This window comes from Gallus gallus, chromosome Z (assembly GCF_016699485.2).
Source record: "Gallus gallus isolate bGalGal1 chromosome Z, bGalGal1.mat.broiler.GRCg7b, whole genome shotgun sequence".
Taxonomy (NCBI): Eukaryota; Metazoa; Chordata; class Aves; order Galliformes; family Phasianidae; genus Gallus; species Gallus gallus.
In genome coordinates, this window is record NC_052572.1 from 69,042,675 (window position 1) to 69,058,823 (window position 16,149).

At 50.3% G+C, this 16,149-nt stretch overlaps 1 protein-coding gene across 1 annotated transcript; it reads left to right on the top strand.

Annotated features, from left to right (window-relative positions):
* Nucleotides 1–330: 330 nt before the first annotated feature.
* Nucleotides 331–6,944, top strand: LOC121108448. The gene is made up of 17 exons (XM_040656143.1): nt 331–770; nt 969–1,045; nt 1,239–1,364; nt 1,580–1,659; nt 2,010–2,121; nt 2,450–2,536; nt 2,769–2,861; nt 3,086–3,235; nt 3,365–3,516; nt 3,906–4,053; nt 4,548–4,685; nt 5,101–5,277; nt 5,425–5,580; nt 5,728–5,829; nt 5,946–6,048; nt 6,281–6,340; nt 6,511–6,944. The coding sequence occupies exons 1-17, from the start codon at nt 653–655 to the stop codon at nt 6,663–6,665; spliced, it is 2,034 nt and encodes a 677-aa protein (XP_040512077.1). The 5' UTR covers nt 331–652; the 3' UTR covers nt 6,666–6,944.
* The last annotated feature ends 9,205 nt before the right edge of the window (nt 6,945–16,149 follow it).

The window sequence follows — 16,149 nt, forward strand, 5'->3', positions numbered from 1 at the left end:
GTGTCAAAGGCCTTACTGAAGTTGAGACAGATGACATCAGTGGCTCTTCTCTTATCCACTGATGCAGTTATACCATCATAAAAGTCCACTAGGTTGGTCAAGCAGGGTTTGCCCTTGGTGAAGCCATGCTTGTTCTCCCGTACCAGCTCCCTGCCTTGCATGTGGCTTAGCATAGTTTCCAGGAGGATCTGTTCCAAGGTCTCCCCCAGCACAGAGTTGAGGCTGACAGACGAAGAGTCTTTGTCTTCCTCCTCTGTCCTGCTGTGGCCGCCTCCAGCTTAGCAGCCAAAACACGAGAGCCTGGGCAGCCTGGCTGCTCTTGGGCCCGCTTCCAAATCTTTCTGGATAAGCAGGTGCACACATCGCTCCCACTGGGGCATTTGGTCTACGCCATTTCAACCGGGGTCCGGAGCCAGCCCCGCCCGGGCGCGGCAGCGTGTCACAGTGGGGCCCTTTGTGACACGTCCCTGTGTCACCCAGGCATAGCTGGCACTGACACGGTGGCCCTGCAGTGTCCGACAGGACAGCGAGGAGACAGGGCAGGAGTGTGCGGGTCTGGCGAGGAGCCCCCGAGCGCAGCCCACGTCGTTTTCCTCAACCCCCGGCAGCCCCGCGGCTGCCCCTTCCCTACCCTCAGCCCTCATCCAGAAGGATGGCGGAGAGACCCCCCAGCAGCCCCAGGGTGGCCTGGGAGGAGAGTGGGGCTCACGAGGAGAGAAGACCTCCATCGGAGCCCTATGAAGTGTCAGAGGTGCAGCCGTTGTGTTCTGGTGAGTGAGAGCCCCCAGCGTGGTGGGCAGGGCTGGGGCAGCGAGTCCCCCTGCTCAACACCAGGGCCCCTTGTCCTGACAGGCACAGGCAGACTGTGCCAGGGAGCGGGCCCAGGGCTGGAGAGGGCAGAGCTCCTTCCTCTGCTCGCGCCTGCCTTTGGCCCCTCTACAGTGCTGCTCACTCTCTTCCTTGGCTAGGTGGTGATTTCCTGCTTTTCTCTGAAGAGGAGGAGGCCATGCAGATGATAGAGTACTTTCTCAGGAGTACAGAAAAGGTAAACTCTTGGCTGTGCCTTGCATCCCCGCATGGTCCCTCTGGCTCTGCCTTCAGGCTGCAGGAGGGATGCTGGCTGGACAGAGCTGCTGCCCTCCAGGCGTCCCGCACTGCTCCAAACCCAGCAATGCTATGGGCCTGCTGGACACAGCTCTCCCAGCTCACGCTCCCTCTGTCTCCTCTGTGGTGTTCAGGAGGAGATGGAGAAGATGGTATTCCTGGAGAGCATCTGCACCATTTGCAGAGTTGGCAAAAGCGAGGCCTTTTATGAGAGCCTGGCTATTTTCTGCTGTGAAAATAACTTGGCAGAGGAAGTCAAGGTGAGGGGACAATAGAAGGGATTGTGGGAGGGGGCAGAGCCACCCAGGGACTGGCACCCTGAGAGGCAGGGGTGGGCAGGGGGACTGTGGGCACCACTGAGATCTTAGCAGTGGGACGCAGGGTGCCTCTGCGTTCTGGTGCTGGGCGGGGGGTCACTGGAGCTCCTCTGGCCCCGCTGACCAGCGTGAGGTCCCATCCCATTTCTGCTCTGCAGGAGCTGCTGGAGAACGAGCCTGTGGACCAGCTGTGCACTGCAGTGCGGTACCAAGCCATGCTTGCAATTGCCGCCTTGAGGTACAAACCCAGCCCCTGGTTTTGCCACCACATCCCCAGGGCATGATCCTGGGCACCCTGACCGTAGCCGGGAGGCATCCCCCACGTGGGCAGGGAAGCTCTCCGCTCTCCCCTGCTCTGGGTTTCTCCAGACATTGGAGGAAGCCCTGAAGCTCCCTGCAGGGTCTCAGCTCCTGCTCCCAAGCAGGAGACATCAAGACTGTCCTCACACCTGGGCCAGCCCCGTGGAGGAGGTGCCTTCCAGCAGGGCTCCACATCCCTCCCAGGGAGCCCTGGCCAGGGGAGGACCTGTTCCACCCCTGTCTCAGCACCCAGGCACTGCTCCCAACCCAAGTTTTCTCTGTTTGCAGCAGAGTGAAGGCAATTGCGGAGAAGGAAATAATACCTCTTTTAAATGCATGTTTCAAAGCCATCTTCTACCTTCCTCCAAAAGAGGACTTGAACATTTGCCTCTACAATCGTGTATGTACTGTGAACTCCTGGAGACCCCATTCATGCCTCTGGGCTACCCCCTGGATTATTCATGTGCAGCGATTACTAATGATCCTTGCAGGCAGGGTCTTGGCCTCGCTTCTCCCCACCCCTTCCCTCTCACTCTTGCCATGAGCCTGGCAACACTTAGTGCTCACAGCCTGGTCTGCTCACAGCAGCTTTGTGGCCCTGGGGCCTCTACCATGCTGCACATGCATCTGCGGGTGTCCTTCATTGGTAGTCAGAGCAGTTCATAGCAGTTTCTTTGGGGTGAGCAGGCTCTCAGAAAGACTTCCACAATCTGCTGTTCTCTTTACAGACCCTGCATGCTATGGACAATGTGCTGAAGATGTTGCTGGTCAGCCATCGTACCTCCAGCAGTGAGGAGCTGCAGAATATCTTGGAGGTCTGTCTATTGCACAGCTCTGCCCCCAGAGCTCTCTTTGGTAGAATCAGAGCCCTCTCCATGGAAACGGCACTGGCAGCAGCAGGAGCCTGCAAGGGACCTCAGTGGCCGTAGCCCCATTGAAAATTTGGCTCTAGCTCAGGGGAAGCCTGGATGGATGCTATGATTCCAGCCAGGGTTTCAGCAGTACTACTTCTGCTGGAGTGGGCATCAGCAGCTTCTCTCCTCACAGGTGCTGATACGCTTCACCAGCACCCAGAACAAAACTGTGCGAGCAAGAGCCTTAACGAGGATCTGGAAACTCAGCAGTTTCGTCAGGCAGGAGGTAGGGAGCCAGGAACTTTCCAGACAATCTGTCTCCCCCTCCCTGCATTCCAGAGCAGCCTACCTGTGAGACAAGCTTGGGCACAGGTGGAAGGCTTCAGCATGCATTTACCCTTGAAGCGCGAGGGTCTTTGTCCTTCCTTTTCCTCTGGTCCTCCCACCCCACACCCTGTTCTCTCACTCAGATTGACGTGTCTTCCCTCCATTCCTTCCTTCTTGCCGTAGCCATTTGCAAAATTTGTCCCAACTTCTCAGAGGACAAACATCATCTGCATGACCCTTGAGGCCATTGGAGAGTGCAGCACTGAGGATAAGGAGTGGGCCACGTTGATGCTGGATGTGGTTCTACGGGACCCTGTCAGCTGGATGATGGATGTAAGCAGTCTCAGGCTGGAGGATTTTAAGGCAGCAAAGAGCTGTGGGAAGGGCAGTAAATAACAGTGGCTGAGGGGCAAATGGCTGCAGTACAGCAGCAGCAGCATGCTCCTTCTGTCCTCCCATCAGGTGCCAGAGATTCTCGAGTTCATCCAGAGAAACCTGAGAAGCAATAGTGCATCCCTACAGCAGACCTTATTCTCAGTGCTGGATGTGCTGACCAACCAGTTTCCCAGGGATGTGCTGATGAGTGTGCTGACCGACCTTCCACACAGTGACAGGTACCAGCCCTGACAGCCCCACATGTTTGTTCCATGAGAAGAACAGGGCTCAGGGATGCTCCGGCTGCCAGAACCAAGGAAAGCTGCAGGACATCCTGAGGAGCAGGCCCTCCATCCCGCTGTGCTTTCCAGTGCTGCTGGGCCGCTCAGGGCTGCAGCAGTCAACACCAACCATGGCAGCCCAGAGCCCTGTCAGCCTCCTGCCCTGCCCCTCAGGAAAGGCCGTCTCAGCCCCTCCTGCTGGCCTACGCTGGGCCCCCAAGCCTCCCCAAGCACATGGGCTGGCACGGCCAGGGCTGCAGCACAACCTAGGGCCTGCCGGGCCTGCCTGAGCCATGGCGCTGTGGCTGAGGCAGCCCTACTGACACAGCATTGCTCTTTGCTTGTAGCACCACCCTGGACATCTGGAAGAGAATACTCTCCCTGGCAGAAAATTCAGAGTGCATCTTGGATGTACTGTGCAGCGTTCTCCAGGACCAAGAGCTGTGTGGGATCTTTAACGTCACCACAGCGGAGTTGGGCCTCCTTCGGCTGACTGTGAGTTAGCAGACAAAGCACCGTGCTGTCCTTCAGGGCTCTCTTTGCCCAGCTCCCTGCCTCCCCCTGCCTCGCTCCCCAGGCTGGAATCCTGGGATCGGACTGAGGCAGTCGGGGCTATGGCAGTGGCAGAGATGAAGCCACGGCCTCCCCACAGGCTGAGCAGGCTGCAGGGCTGCAGAGAGGAGGAGCTCATGGCTACCTACGCCTGGTGCCATTCTGGGGCCAGCTCCTGCTGGTCAGTTGCTCCTCAAAGGCATGAGAGCCAGAGGCTGGGGGGGGTCAGAGAGCAGGAGGAAGAGGCCAAAAAGCCATCCTGTGTTGTGCTGGGTCTGGAGCAAAGAGGGACTGTGGGACCCTCCAAAGGCACTGCTGCCCCAGGCCAGGCTGTGCGGCCCCAGTGTCCTTCCTTGAGCTGCCAGAGGAGCCCGGAGCTGCAGGGTGCAGGGAGTCCTGCTGCCTCTGCCTGGCTCTCACTGCTGCCTTTGTTTCAGGTGATGCATCCCACTGAAGAGAACCTGCAAGAGCTGTGTAAGCCAGCACTGCTCCAGAGGCTTTTGAAGACTGAAAGCCTGCCAGTCCTCTGGCTGGTGCTCAGAGGCCTTGTCCTGCTGTCTGAGAGACCTGAGACGGTGAGCAGGACCTATGAAATGAAGCCCTCCTGTTGGCAGCCTGGCACTGGGGCAGTGGGCAACACTGTGCCTTGGCCTTGCCTGAGACTCAGGAGTTGGGGTGATGGCCGTGGTGGGGCCTGGTGGCAGCCTGGGGAGGTTTCCAGGACCCTTCCAGCTGGGTTACCTTGGGGCCCGTTGGAAAAGGGGGTGGCTGAGCAGGGGGCATGGAGTCCTTGCTTTCCTGCCCTCCTTCTCCTATCCCCCCCATCCCTAACAGTGCACCCATGGCCACCACCTGTCCAGAGCCTGCGGCTGCCATTCCTGTGGCAGCTGCCAGGAAGCAAGGCGTGTGTGTGGTGCTCTGTAATCAGAGCTCTTAGGCCAGGGTAGCCATTGCCCTCTTGATGAAAAAGAAATTGCGTGTTTTGTACAGGCAAGAGCAATACGGGACCTGCTGCCAAGCGTCATGGAGACCCTGCGCTTTGCCAACACACACGTTGTTGTGAAGACACTAAATATCTTCAGAAATGTGATGAGTCATCTGACCAAGAGGGAGGCCACTCCCATTGCTCTGGAGCTGGCTGAGAAGATCCTCCCTCTTTTTAATCATGTAAGTCAGCTGTGGGACTTTGTGCAGTCTGCCTTTGTGCAGAATCTGACGCCGAAGCATCACCTTTCACATCAGCCATGTCTACTCTCACGCTCACCATGGGCAGTAAGAGTGTGTTGCTGAGGTCCACATGTTCTCCTCCCCCAGGTGTCAAGTGAAGTGCGAGAGTGTTCCATCCGCCTCTTCAAAGATGTGATGGAGGCTGTTGTGTGGTGGCAAAAGAGAAACATGAAGAAGATCGTGCGCAGGGGCCTGCTCCCTCTGCTCTTTCATATGAATGATGAGACCCTGAGCGTTGCACAGGTACAAATTTCAGACCTCGCCAGTATGCAGGCAAGGGTATGCTGATGCCTCAGGGATAGTCTGGGAATTGAGGGCGAGGGCGGCAAGCATTCAAGTTCTTGGGATGTGCGTCTGTGGTCCCATCTCCCAACATCTGTTGCTCTGTAGGCCTCTGGAGAAACCCTCGTTGCTTGTGGCAAGTTCCTGAAGTGGAAGGAGCTCAAGCGCGTGGCCCAGGAAATGAGCATAGTGGGGACCAGTGAGTGTTTGGTAAGGACAGCCACACAGCCCCCATCCCTTTACTGGAGAAGGGAGTGCTGGCAGAAGGAGCTGTGCCAGCAGCTGGAGAGTGTCTACAAGCCTCATGCCTTTGTGTTCTTCTCCAGCTGCAGCAGGACAGGAAGATGGTGAATGAATACCTTCAGCTGAGCCTGCCGTACCTGAAGGATTCTCAGGCCTCTTTGCGATATGAGGCTGTGAACTTCATCGGTAAGCCCAGCCCCTGGGTCCCTCTTTGGGCCCTGCCCTGGAAGCAAGACACAGCCCTGCAGCCCCCAGATAAACCCTGCCCATGCCCTGATGGGTGCCCTGCTCAGGTTTCCCCTCGGGCACCGTCCCCGCCTGCGGCAGGGGAGGGGAAGCAGCTGGGCTGGCGGGGCCAGGGTCTGCACTCCTGGGACTGTGTTGGGGAGTGGCGGTCTGATGGGAGCTCTGTACCTAGGGCTGGCTGTGCAGCACTCCGGGGTCCAAAGTGAGGAGAAGCTGAATGAAATCTGCAGCGGTGAGTGAGGGCATTGCTGTGTGTGCTGGGGCTGGGGCAGGGGGCAGAGCCTAGGCAACGTGCAGCCGTGCCCCGCCCTGCTGCAAGGAATTCTGCAGGGGCAGAGAGGAACATGCCCGGTCTTTGCCGGTCGGTGGGTTTCATCTCTGCTCTGTTTCCTTCTGTTGCAGCCCTCCAGTCTTTGGAAGATGACGCCCATCCAACAGTGCGTTTTGTAGCAGCTGAGACAGCCCTGCTGCTGACATACCAAGGGCTGCAGGAAGAACCACCACGGAGCAGGCTGGCAGCGTTGTGCTGCTGGCGCTGCAGTGCCATCTGTCGTTAAAAATCATACGATCATAGAATTGCTCAGGTTGGAAAAGACCTTAAAGATCATCAAGTCCAACCACAACCTAGTCATACTAACCTAACAACCCTTTGCTAAATATTGTCCTTGAACACCACATCCCAATGGTTTTTAGACACATTCAGGGATGATGCTTCAACCACCTCCCAGGGGAGCCTATTCCACCGCTTAACAACCCCTTCTGTAACAAAGTTTTCCATGACATCCAACCTAAACTTACCATTCTGAACATGACTTTGATTAAAACTTGAATTACAACGCTGTTCCTTTGGTGTCCTCCTGTGTTGAGTGTACATGCAAGGTTTCTGTAGCAGTTGGCTGTAGGTGTGACCAGAGTGAGGAGAGCCCAGAAACTATCCGGTAGCAGAAGAGAGTCAGCCCCAGCTGGCTCCAAGTATGACCTGCCCCTGGAGGAGCCCATGTAGGAGCAGCTGTATCAGGGCTGAAGGAGGCTGCAGCCCACAAGGAGAACCACAGTGGTGCAGGCTGTCCCCCTGAAGCCCATGGTGTTGAGAATGGACAGAACTCAGAGGATTGGTCTGGATGCAGGAGTGCATCCTCAGCATTTCTGCTGGTGATACTCAACAGGGAGGTGCTATGGACTCCCTGGAGCGGCAAGAGGCCTTGTGTGGGGATACAGATCCATTGGAGGATCAGCAACAGCATGCAGTTCCACTGAAGAACGTAAAAGAAGTTTTTAAACTGGCATACATCATTCCTAAGGACCCCATGGCTTTTCTTCAAGGTCTGCCAAAGCCACTACCACCTCTGTGTACAGAGTAAGACTAACTTCACAGCAGACACGTATGTTGCTTAGAGCAACATATCTGCTCATTTTGCTGGGCCTGTGACAGATACGACACAAGAAAGTAATTGTTGTCCTAGCTTCTTGCAAAGCTGAAGTGCTGGGAAGCAAAGTACCTTTTCGCTCAGTAGTGCTGTGTTTCTGGGCATGTGTGTCATGTGGAATATGACAAATGGGTTTGTGTTTCAAGGGAAAAAAAACATCTTGTATCTTGGAGATCCAGAAATCCAGACTGAAAGTTCTTCAGTTCTGAGTTTGCATTTCAAAACTGGGAAAGGAATGATTCTCCTAATCTTTTTTTTTTTTTTTCCCCTGAGGTATAAGTCTTAATGAAAATGGAGACAACACTAAAACATCAAAATAGATGGCGAATAAAGGTGAATTAAGGCATAGGGGAATATCACAGAATCACAGAGTTGGAGGGCTTGGAAGGGTCCTCATGAGATCCTTGAGTCCAACCTTCCTGCTAAAGCAGGTACCCTACAATAGGTTGCACAGGTCGGCATCCAGACGGGTCTTGAATATCTCCATAGAAGGAGACTCCACAACCCCTCAGGGCAACCTGTTCCAACCTGTCAGCCTCACCGTATAGAAGTTTTTTTGCTTGTTATTATGGAACTTCCTGTGTACAAGCTTAAGGCCAGTACTCCTTGTCCTCTTGCTGCACACCACTGAGAAGAGCCTGCCCTCCTCCATTTGCCTCCTGCCTTCCCTTAGATATTTATAAATATTTATCAGATCCTACTCAGTACCATTTTGCACTTGTTGCAGCTACGAAATGGCATTATACTAAAGATTTGTTCAGAGAGACTACATTAATACAATTCATTCTGGTTTTCCTGTGATACAGGTCTACAGAGATAACAAAAACACAGATCATCAGCAAATCAGGCCTCGCGACTCCAGTTTCACAATGTATAAAGGGAGAGAAGTTTACACGGGTCAGAAACCATCTTTCTGTGTTATAAATGTGCTATGTTGTTAGCACTGCAGCTTGTCAGTGTCACTAAAGGAGCAAAATCTGTGGCTGTTGTCAAGGCACTGTGGCAGCATATCCAACTGAGTGCACGCATAACAGTCCTTTATTGTTTCCTTGTCTTAAACCAATTCTTTGCAGAGCAGATCTGCCCCTCACAGCTTCATGACAACCAGATGGAAGGGTGAACTGGAAGGTTAGGTAAGTGTGAGAGGCAGATAACAGCTCTAAGAATTACAGACACAGGAGAAGAGAGCAATAATTTTCTGAAAATATGGTACCAATACCTGTAGGTACAAAGCACAGCCATTTGAGAGTAACAGCATGGTTAGTGAGGTGTGTTAATACTGCATGAAGTTCCAGTGCTGAGCTACAAGCAGGAGTTACAGTCAGCACCTGTCCTAACAACACAGTGGCATTAAGAGTAAGATTCAGTCTTAAAATTCATTGAAAATAAGTATGAAACATCTGTCTTCACACTGTAGCTTACGTTGGATGTTTCTGTGGTTCTATTAGGGACGTTGGCATGGCAAGCAAGTAGAGAAACGTGTTCTGGCGAAGGAAACTGTAGAGTTGATCCAAAATAACTAAGTCCTCATAGGCGTGGTTTGTGTTGTGAAAAACCCTGAGGATGCCTTCTGGGCATTTAAAATGCCTTCCATAACATTTACATAGCCATCTGGTGAGAGCGGCTCTATCTTGAAGGGCAGGCATGTTTGAGTTCCCCCCTTTTGGTCAGTGCCTCCTGTTCCCTAAGAGCTGTGTGGATACCAAGCGGGTACGAGGCTGAGCTGCTCTGGAGGCCTGGGAGAGGTCAGTCCCTAGCGTTGCAAGTGGTCAGAGTAAGCAAAGACTTCTGCATCAGCCCACCACCCATAAGGGCAACTTGTGAGCTGCCAGCCTCTCCTCTGCAGGGTACTATCCCAGCTGTTCCAACTATCTCTGATGGAAAATAGTCTTTTGACCAGATAGTCTATTCAGAACCACGGTCCTGAAATTAATCCAGTGTAAGAAACGAGCAGAACATCAGCACAGCAAATGCAATAAATCCTTCAGCCTGAATTAGGAGTGCAAGCTACAGTCGCCCCATAAATTTCACTGCGGCTTTATCCCTTCAAGGCTGCTTTATCTTCCTGCAACTGAACTACGTGATGGGAAGGTCAGAAAAGCTGGGTGTGCCCTTGAAGAACTGACCTATCCATTTTGTAAGTGGGTACAGGTCTGACAGCAAAGAATTTTAGTGACAGTGTGTCCTGTGTATATCCTATCCTTGAATGATGAGTGCCAAGCAGAAGCCTGCTGAGATCATGGACACTATACATGATTCAGTACCATCAGTCTTTCTTCTGCAAAAGTGACAGAACTTTGCCTATCAGCTGGGTTCTCTTCCTATAAAGTGCACTGAATCACAGCTAGATGCTTTCTTGAAAACTGATTTTGCAGAGATTTAGTTGGTTGGGGTTTTTTTTGTTTGTTTGTTTTTTGTTTGTTTGTTTTTCTAAGTCAATGAGCAGCACAAGCTTTGCTCAGTTGCTGCATTTTTATTTGTACCGATTCCTTGCATTTAAAAAGGCTGCGGTGACTGGAATGGAAGGAAGGCTGTTACCCTACCAAATACTTCTCCTGTAGGCTGACAAAAAGAAGCTGTCTCTTAACCTGATGGCAATGAGAGACAGCAAATGAATCATAGTTTGAGGAAACCAATTTATTTAGTCACTCTGTGCCACCGTTATTTATTACTTGTCAGCACAAGCTGTTAGTTCAATTAAATATAAAAACCTGAAATTCTCTTCCAGGCCTTTCCCCACCCCCATTTTCTAAAACACACAGCAAACAAGAAAAATGACATAAATCTGTAAGGCTAAATCAGAACTCTTTGAGTTTATTGTGCTTCTCTTGTTTTAATTAAGCTTTGTTTATTAAACTTCTGCAACTAATGTATGGGGATTATTAATCTTCTTCAGTAGCTAAAGATAAAAGCAGAGAGAGAGGACACTGTAAAAATACAGCTTAGAGTTCCCTCTTGAGATACATATAAAAAAAAAAAACAAAAACAAAATTAAGTAGTGAGACAAAGTGTTGATTATAACATTTTGTCAACAAAAATAAAGGAAGCAGCTAACAGTAATCATTTTCTCTCTTTGGCATACAATGGAATAAGAAAATAAAACTAACTTTTAGATCTGGGCATGTATGTCATTTATCAAATTAGTGGGAAGTGTACATTGCAAGAAAACCCCTTCCATCCCTACCTTGCCTTCCTGGGTGCCATTTCACAGTACGTTTGAGGGACAGGTAAGTCAGGATGTGGTGGAAGGTCCACCCAGGCTGCCCAGGGCAGCGAGGTCAACTCAGTGACTCAAGACTGCCTCTGCCAAATAATCAAGAAGGGTGATTGTCATGGGCTGCTCCCTTCTGAGAGCAACAGAAGGCCCTATATGTCAGCCAGACCCTACGCATAGGGATGTGTGCTGCCTCCTAGGGCCTGGGTCAGGGACATTGTTAAGAGGCTCCCTTGTCTGATTTGCCCCTCTGGTTATTATGCTTTACTGATAGTTCAGACTGGCAGCGATGAAATTGCTGAGAGAAGCTTGAGGACTATCCAAAAGGACTTCAGGGGACTGGGGTGGTTAGTTGATGGAGCAGGTATACAGGTCATATTTTCCTCTATCCCTTTAGTGGCAGGAAAGGACAATGAGAGGAGCAGGAAAATGCATCTCATAAATACATGGCTGAGAGTCTGGTGCAAATGTAAGGATTTGGGGGTTTTTGACCATGGGCAGTTTACTTGGTGCCTGTCCTGATGGCTGCAGATGGGTCTCAGCTGTCTCACATGGGGCAATGAGCCCCTGCCAGGAGCTGGCAGGTCTCAGTGACAAGGCTTTTGATTAGATGTGAAAGGGGAAGGAGGTGACAGCCAGCATGCTCACAACAAGGTGCAGGGCAGCCTAGTGAAGTTAGAGAGACAAGGTGCTAGCACCTCAAACTTCTGCATCTTATGATGATGAAGGCAACAGAGAAACTAAAGGTAAATAATTCAAAGGAATTAAGGAGGTAACCTCCAAGGACTTATCAAGACAATCCGACCAGCTGAAGTGCCTCTGCACCAATGCACACGGCTTGGGAAATAAACAGGAGTTGGAAGCCACTAGGTTACTGATAAATCATGATGTAGTTACCATCATTGAAACCTGGTGGCGTGATTCCTATGACTGGAGTGTGGCTGTCAATGGCTACAAGCTGTTCAGAAGGGACAGGCAAGAAAGGAAGGGCAGAGCTATTGCCCTCTACATTACGAAAGTAATAGTGTGTGAAGAGCTTGTCCCTTGACAAGCAAGTCAAAAGGTGAGTGTTAGAGACCGAGGTAAAAAAGGGAGCCTTGTGTTTGGTGTCTTTGTGCCGAGGGGCATAAAGCCTTGTCTTTGTGCCAGGCTGCCTGATCAAGCAGGGCCTATTGATGAAGCCTTCTTTTTCCGTCTACAGGAGGCTCGCAGTTGCAGGTTCTTGCCATGATGGGGGACTTCAACAACCCTGAAGTCTGCAGAAAAGTAGCACAGTGAGCTGTAGGTGATCCAGGAGGCTCCTGGAACGTATCAAGGATAAATTCCCGAGCCAGGCAATAGACAGCCCCATCAGGGGGGATGCACTACTGGACCTCTTGCTCACCAGTGCAAATGAACTGAATGGTGACATCAGAATTGGAGGCTGCCATGGCTGTAGTGACCACTCTATAGTTGAGTTCATGCTCTGAAGGGATTTGAGACAGGCAAAAAGTAAAATTAGGATGCTAAATTTTATGAAAGCTAAATTCCAGCTCTTCAGGGAGTCAAGAAAACACCCTGGGAACCTGTCCCCACGGGCAAGGGTGCAGAGCAGAGCTGGCAGATCTTTAAGGAAGCTTTCCTCAGGGCACAAGAGCTCTCCATCGCCAGATGTAAGAAGTCAGGAAAGGAAGGCAAGAGACCAGCATGGCTGAACCAGAATCTGCAGGTCAAACTGAAGAACAAGAAGAAAATGCACAGGAAGTGGAAGCAGGGACAGTTATCTTGGGAAGAATATAAGGAAGCTGCAAGGCTGTGTAGGGATGGTGTCAGGAAAGGCAAGGCCCAATTGGAACTGGATTTGGCAAAGGGTACAAAGAAGGATAAAAAAAGGCTTCTACAGGTACCTCAACCAGAAAACTCCCTCTGGTAAGCACTACAGGCAGCCTGGTAACAACAGACAAGAAGAAGGCTGAGGTATTAAGCAACACTTTTGCTTCAGTCTTCACTAGCAACTGCTCTACACACAGTTCTCAAGCAGATGGTTTGGAAGGTAAGAACTGGAGGAGAAATGCCCCTCCTGCTGTAAGCAAATATCAAGTTTGCAACAGGTTGAGGAACCTGAACCTCCACGTCTATGGGTCCCAATGAAATGCATCCCCGAGTCCTGAGGGAACTGACTGATGTAGTCACCCAGACACTCACAGTGATATTTGAAAAGACATGGAAGTCAAGTGAAGTCCCTAATGACTGAAGTAAAGGCAACATCATATCCATTTTTAAGAACCGTAGAATTATAGAATCATAGAATCCTTAGAGTTGGAAGAGACCTCTGAAGGCCATCTAGTCCAGCTACCCTGCAATGAACAGGGACACCACAGCTAGATCAGGTAGCCCAGGGCCTGATCCAGCCTGGCCTTGAGAGTCTCCAGGGATGGGGCATCAACTACGTCTCTGGGCAACCTCTTCCAGTGCCTCACCACCCTCACTGTAAGACCTTTTCCTTATATCCCACCTAAATCTACCCTCCTTAAGCTTGAAGCCATTTCCTCTTTTCCTATCACAACAGACCCTGCTAAAGAGCCTGTTCCCTTCTTTCCTGTAGCTCCCTTTTTTATAGTGAAAAGCCACTATTAGGACACCTTGGAGCCTTCTCTTCTCCAGGCTGAACAGTGCCAGCTCTGTCAGCCTGTCCTTGTAGGAGAGGTGTTCCATCCCTTGGATCATTTCTGTGTCCCTCCTCTGGATGCACTCTAACAGGTCCACATCTCTCCTGTACCAGAGCACTCCACATCCGGACACAGTGCTCCAGAGGTGAGGCCTCATCAGCACACAGCAGAGGGACAGGATCACCTCCCTCGCCCTGCTGGCCACGCTGCTTTTGATGCAGCCCAGGATACGGTTGGCTTTCCGGGCTGTGAGGGTACAGTGCTGGCTCATGTCCTGCTTCCCAACCAGCAGTATCCTCAGGTCTTTTTCGGCAGGGCTGTGCCCCATCTTTACTTCCCCCTGCTTGTACTGATAGTAGGGGCTGCCATGACCCAGATGTCAGAACTTGCACTTGGATTTGTTGAACCTCATGAAGCCCTCCTGTGTCCACTGTCCAAGCCTGTCTAGGTCCCCTGTACAGAGATATACTCTTAAAACAGTGATAGCACAGAATTGCTGCATTGTTTGTTAAACCTCTCCTTCAAAGCAGATATAACCATCCCATTTTTGGAAGGTGTATGCAGGTTGATCAGTGAAACAACTGACGTTCTAGTATTATGTGACCTGGCACCGGTATTCAACAAGGAGAGACAAGTCTGAAAGGCCTAAATATCCCCTGAATGTTAATACTCGTCTCATTAGTGAGCTCTAGGTCTTAGGCACACCCAAACAACATAAAACAATAGGCTCAGGAATTTAAAAGGAACTGGATTGTCTAAATAGGGCCTGCCAAACAACTAATCTTAATCTTGCTTGAGAGATAGAGCAGAGAGCTTCCTAAAGAATAGTTTAAAGATTGTCTGTATTTGTAGCAGTGCGATCTCACGACACTGCAGGGATTGAAAGCAATTGGTGCAGGTCAGCACCAAGCTGAGCTCTGTGTCCTTCATCTCAGGGTCCACTTCAGGACTGAAGTAACCAGGATTCACTCATCTCAAGTCAGGACAATGAGTTCAACTCTTCATCCTTAAACTTCAATATCTCATCTAAGTATACGTGTAATAAAATGTCCTTGGTCCTACTTTATGTTTCTCTAAATTGCAAGTCATTCCCTTTTATTATTCCTTTCCAAACCCCTTTTAAGCAGGAAATAAATGTGCTTATAACTTGTTTATACAGCTCAGGCTCTGCTCTTGGTACACAGCATTTTGAAACTGACATTGTTAAAGCAACACAGCCCCCTAGTGTGGACACAATTTAAAAGCTTTATTTCCATCCAGCCATGAAACGCTAACTTTATCCAGACTGCGTATGGCAACAACTACAAGTACGTAGTACTCCAGCAGCAGGGCCAGTCATGCAGCCCCAGTTCTCCTTCCACATTCAAGCCAATCATTCCTTTGCGCCAACACAGCAAAGTGGATCGAGGTGCTGATCCCGGTGGGGAGCAGTGAGAACAGGGTTAGGTCTGTCTGCTTTCTGATGTGGATCCCATGCAAACACGAGGGGCATAATAACGCTGTGGGAGCAGTCAAGATTGATCCCATGGGAAAGGATGGCATTTTTCAACAGTCAAGAAAGCGATGGTGCACTGCATTAACGTGCGTTTTTAACAGAGATGATTACTTGTGCTCCATGATTTAATAACATTGTAATATTTACAGTTATGCTTCCCAAGTCTTTCCCTGCAGAGTCACTTTGATTAACTGGTGGTAGACATCTCAGCCTTTACTAACGTCAGATTTTTCTAAGCCTCTTCTATATCCTGTTGACATATTTTAATATTAATGGCAAAAAGAGGACCATAAAAGAGGAAACAAACAAAAAGAAACCTAAGAGAACAAGCCTGCAGCATTTTAACATTTAGATTTTGTCATAAAGGTAAACATTTTTATCACCATATATTGCAGATTGACTTTGCAATAAGCATTAAGTGTTATATTACTGGGACTCAATTGCAGGACTTCATAATCAGTTTTTAATTTGGTGTTCGTGCTCCTGAAGTTGTGTTCATTACGGTGCTGCATGAATTAACCATTTCACCTCCCTTCCTTAGTAAGGAATGGGTTTCTCAATTCATCTTTAACTACCTCCTGTGTAAGGGGCATATTAACCTACTTCAGCGATCCTATGAAGCTCTATCAGTGCTTATAAACTTAAGACAGGCACTTAAAACGCTATGTAACAACTTAGCACATATTCACACGCACAAAACCTTCGTTTGCTATTGTACGGTAAACCCTCTGTAAGTTTTATGCACAGATGAAAACGAAGTGCTTTCAGTTAAGAAAACCTCTTTTGTAGACTAACGTTCAAGACTGACAGTAATGAACGAGCAGCCACGTCTGATTTGTGGGTGCCCCATCCCTGGAGGTGCTCAGGGCCAGGCTGGATGGGGCTGTGGGCAGCCGGACCCAGTGGGTGGCAGCCAGCCCACGGCAGGGGTTGGAGCTGAATGGGCCTTAGGGTCTCTTCCAACCCAAGCCATCCTATGGCTCTTTGATCTTTATAGCTCTGAGTGTGTGAGGACCCAGCTTGCTAGCAGATAGGCTGTCCCATTGGAGGGTTCTCAGATGGTGGCTGCTCCTTCTCAAACCGTACTCCTGCACATGCAGACGAGGCTGGCGATCACAGCAGCATGGTGAGATTCACAGCACAGTTCTGTGCTGCTCGCGTTTAATACGGTGTTTGAACTGTTGGAATAAGAACGTCTTAAATCATCTACACAGATGATCTGACGTCCTACGAGATACCCTTTTATCTGCTTAGAAG

What these genes read in the sequence shown, in the direction of transcription:
- LOC121108448 (XM_040656143.1), top strand. Translation starts at nt 653, where the DNA reads ATGGCGGAGAGACCCCCCAGCAGCCCCAGGGTGGCCTGGGAGGAGAGT. An exon ending in AGACCCTGAGCGTTGCACAG is followed by an intron (nt 5,581 to 5,727) that starts GTACAAATTTCA and finishes GTTGCTCTGTAG; the next exon opens with GCCTCTGGAGAAACCCTCGT. An exon ending in TGAGGCTGTGAACTTCATCG is followed by an intron (nt 6,049 to 6,280) that starts GTAAGCCCAGCC and finishes CTCTGTACCTAG; the next exon opens with GGCTGGCTGTGCAGCACTCC.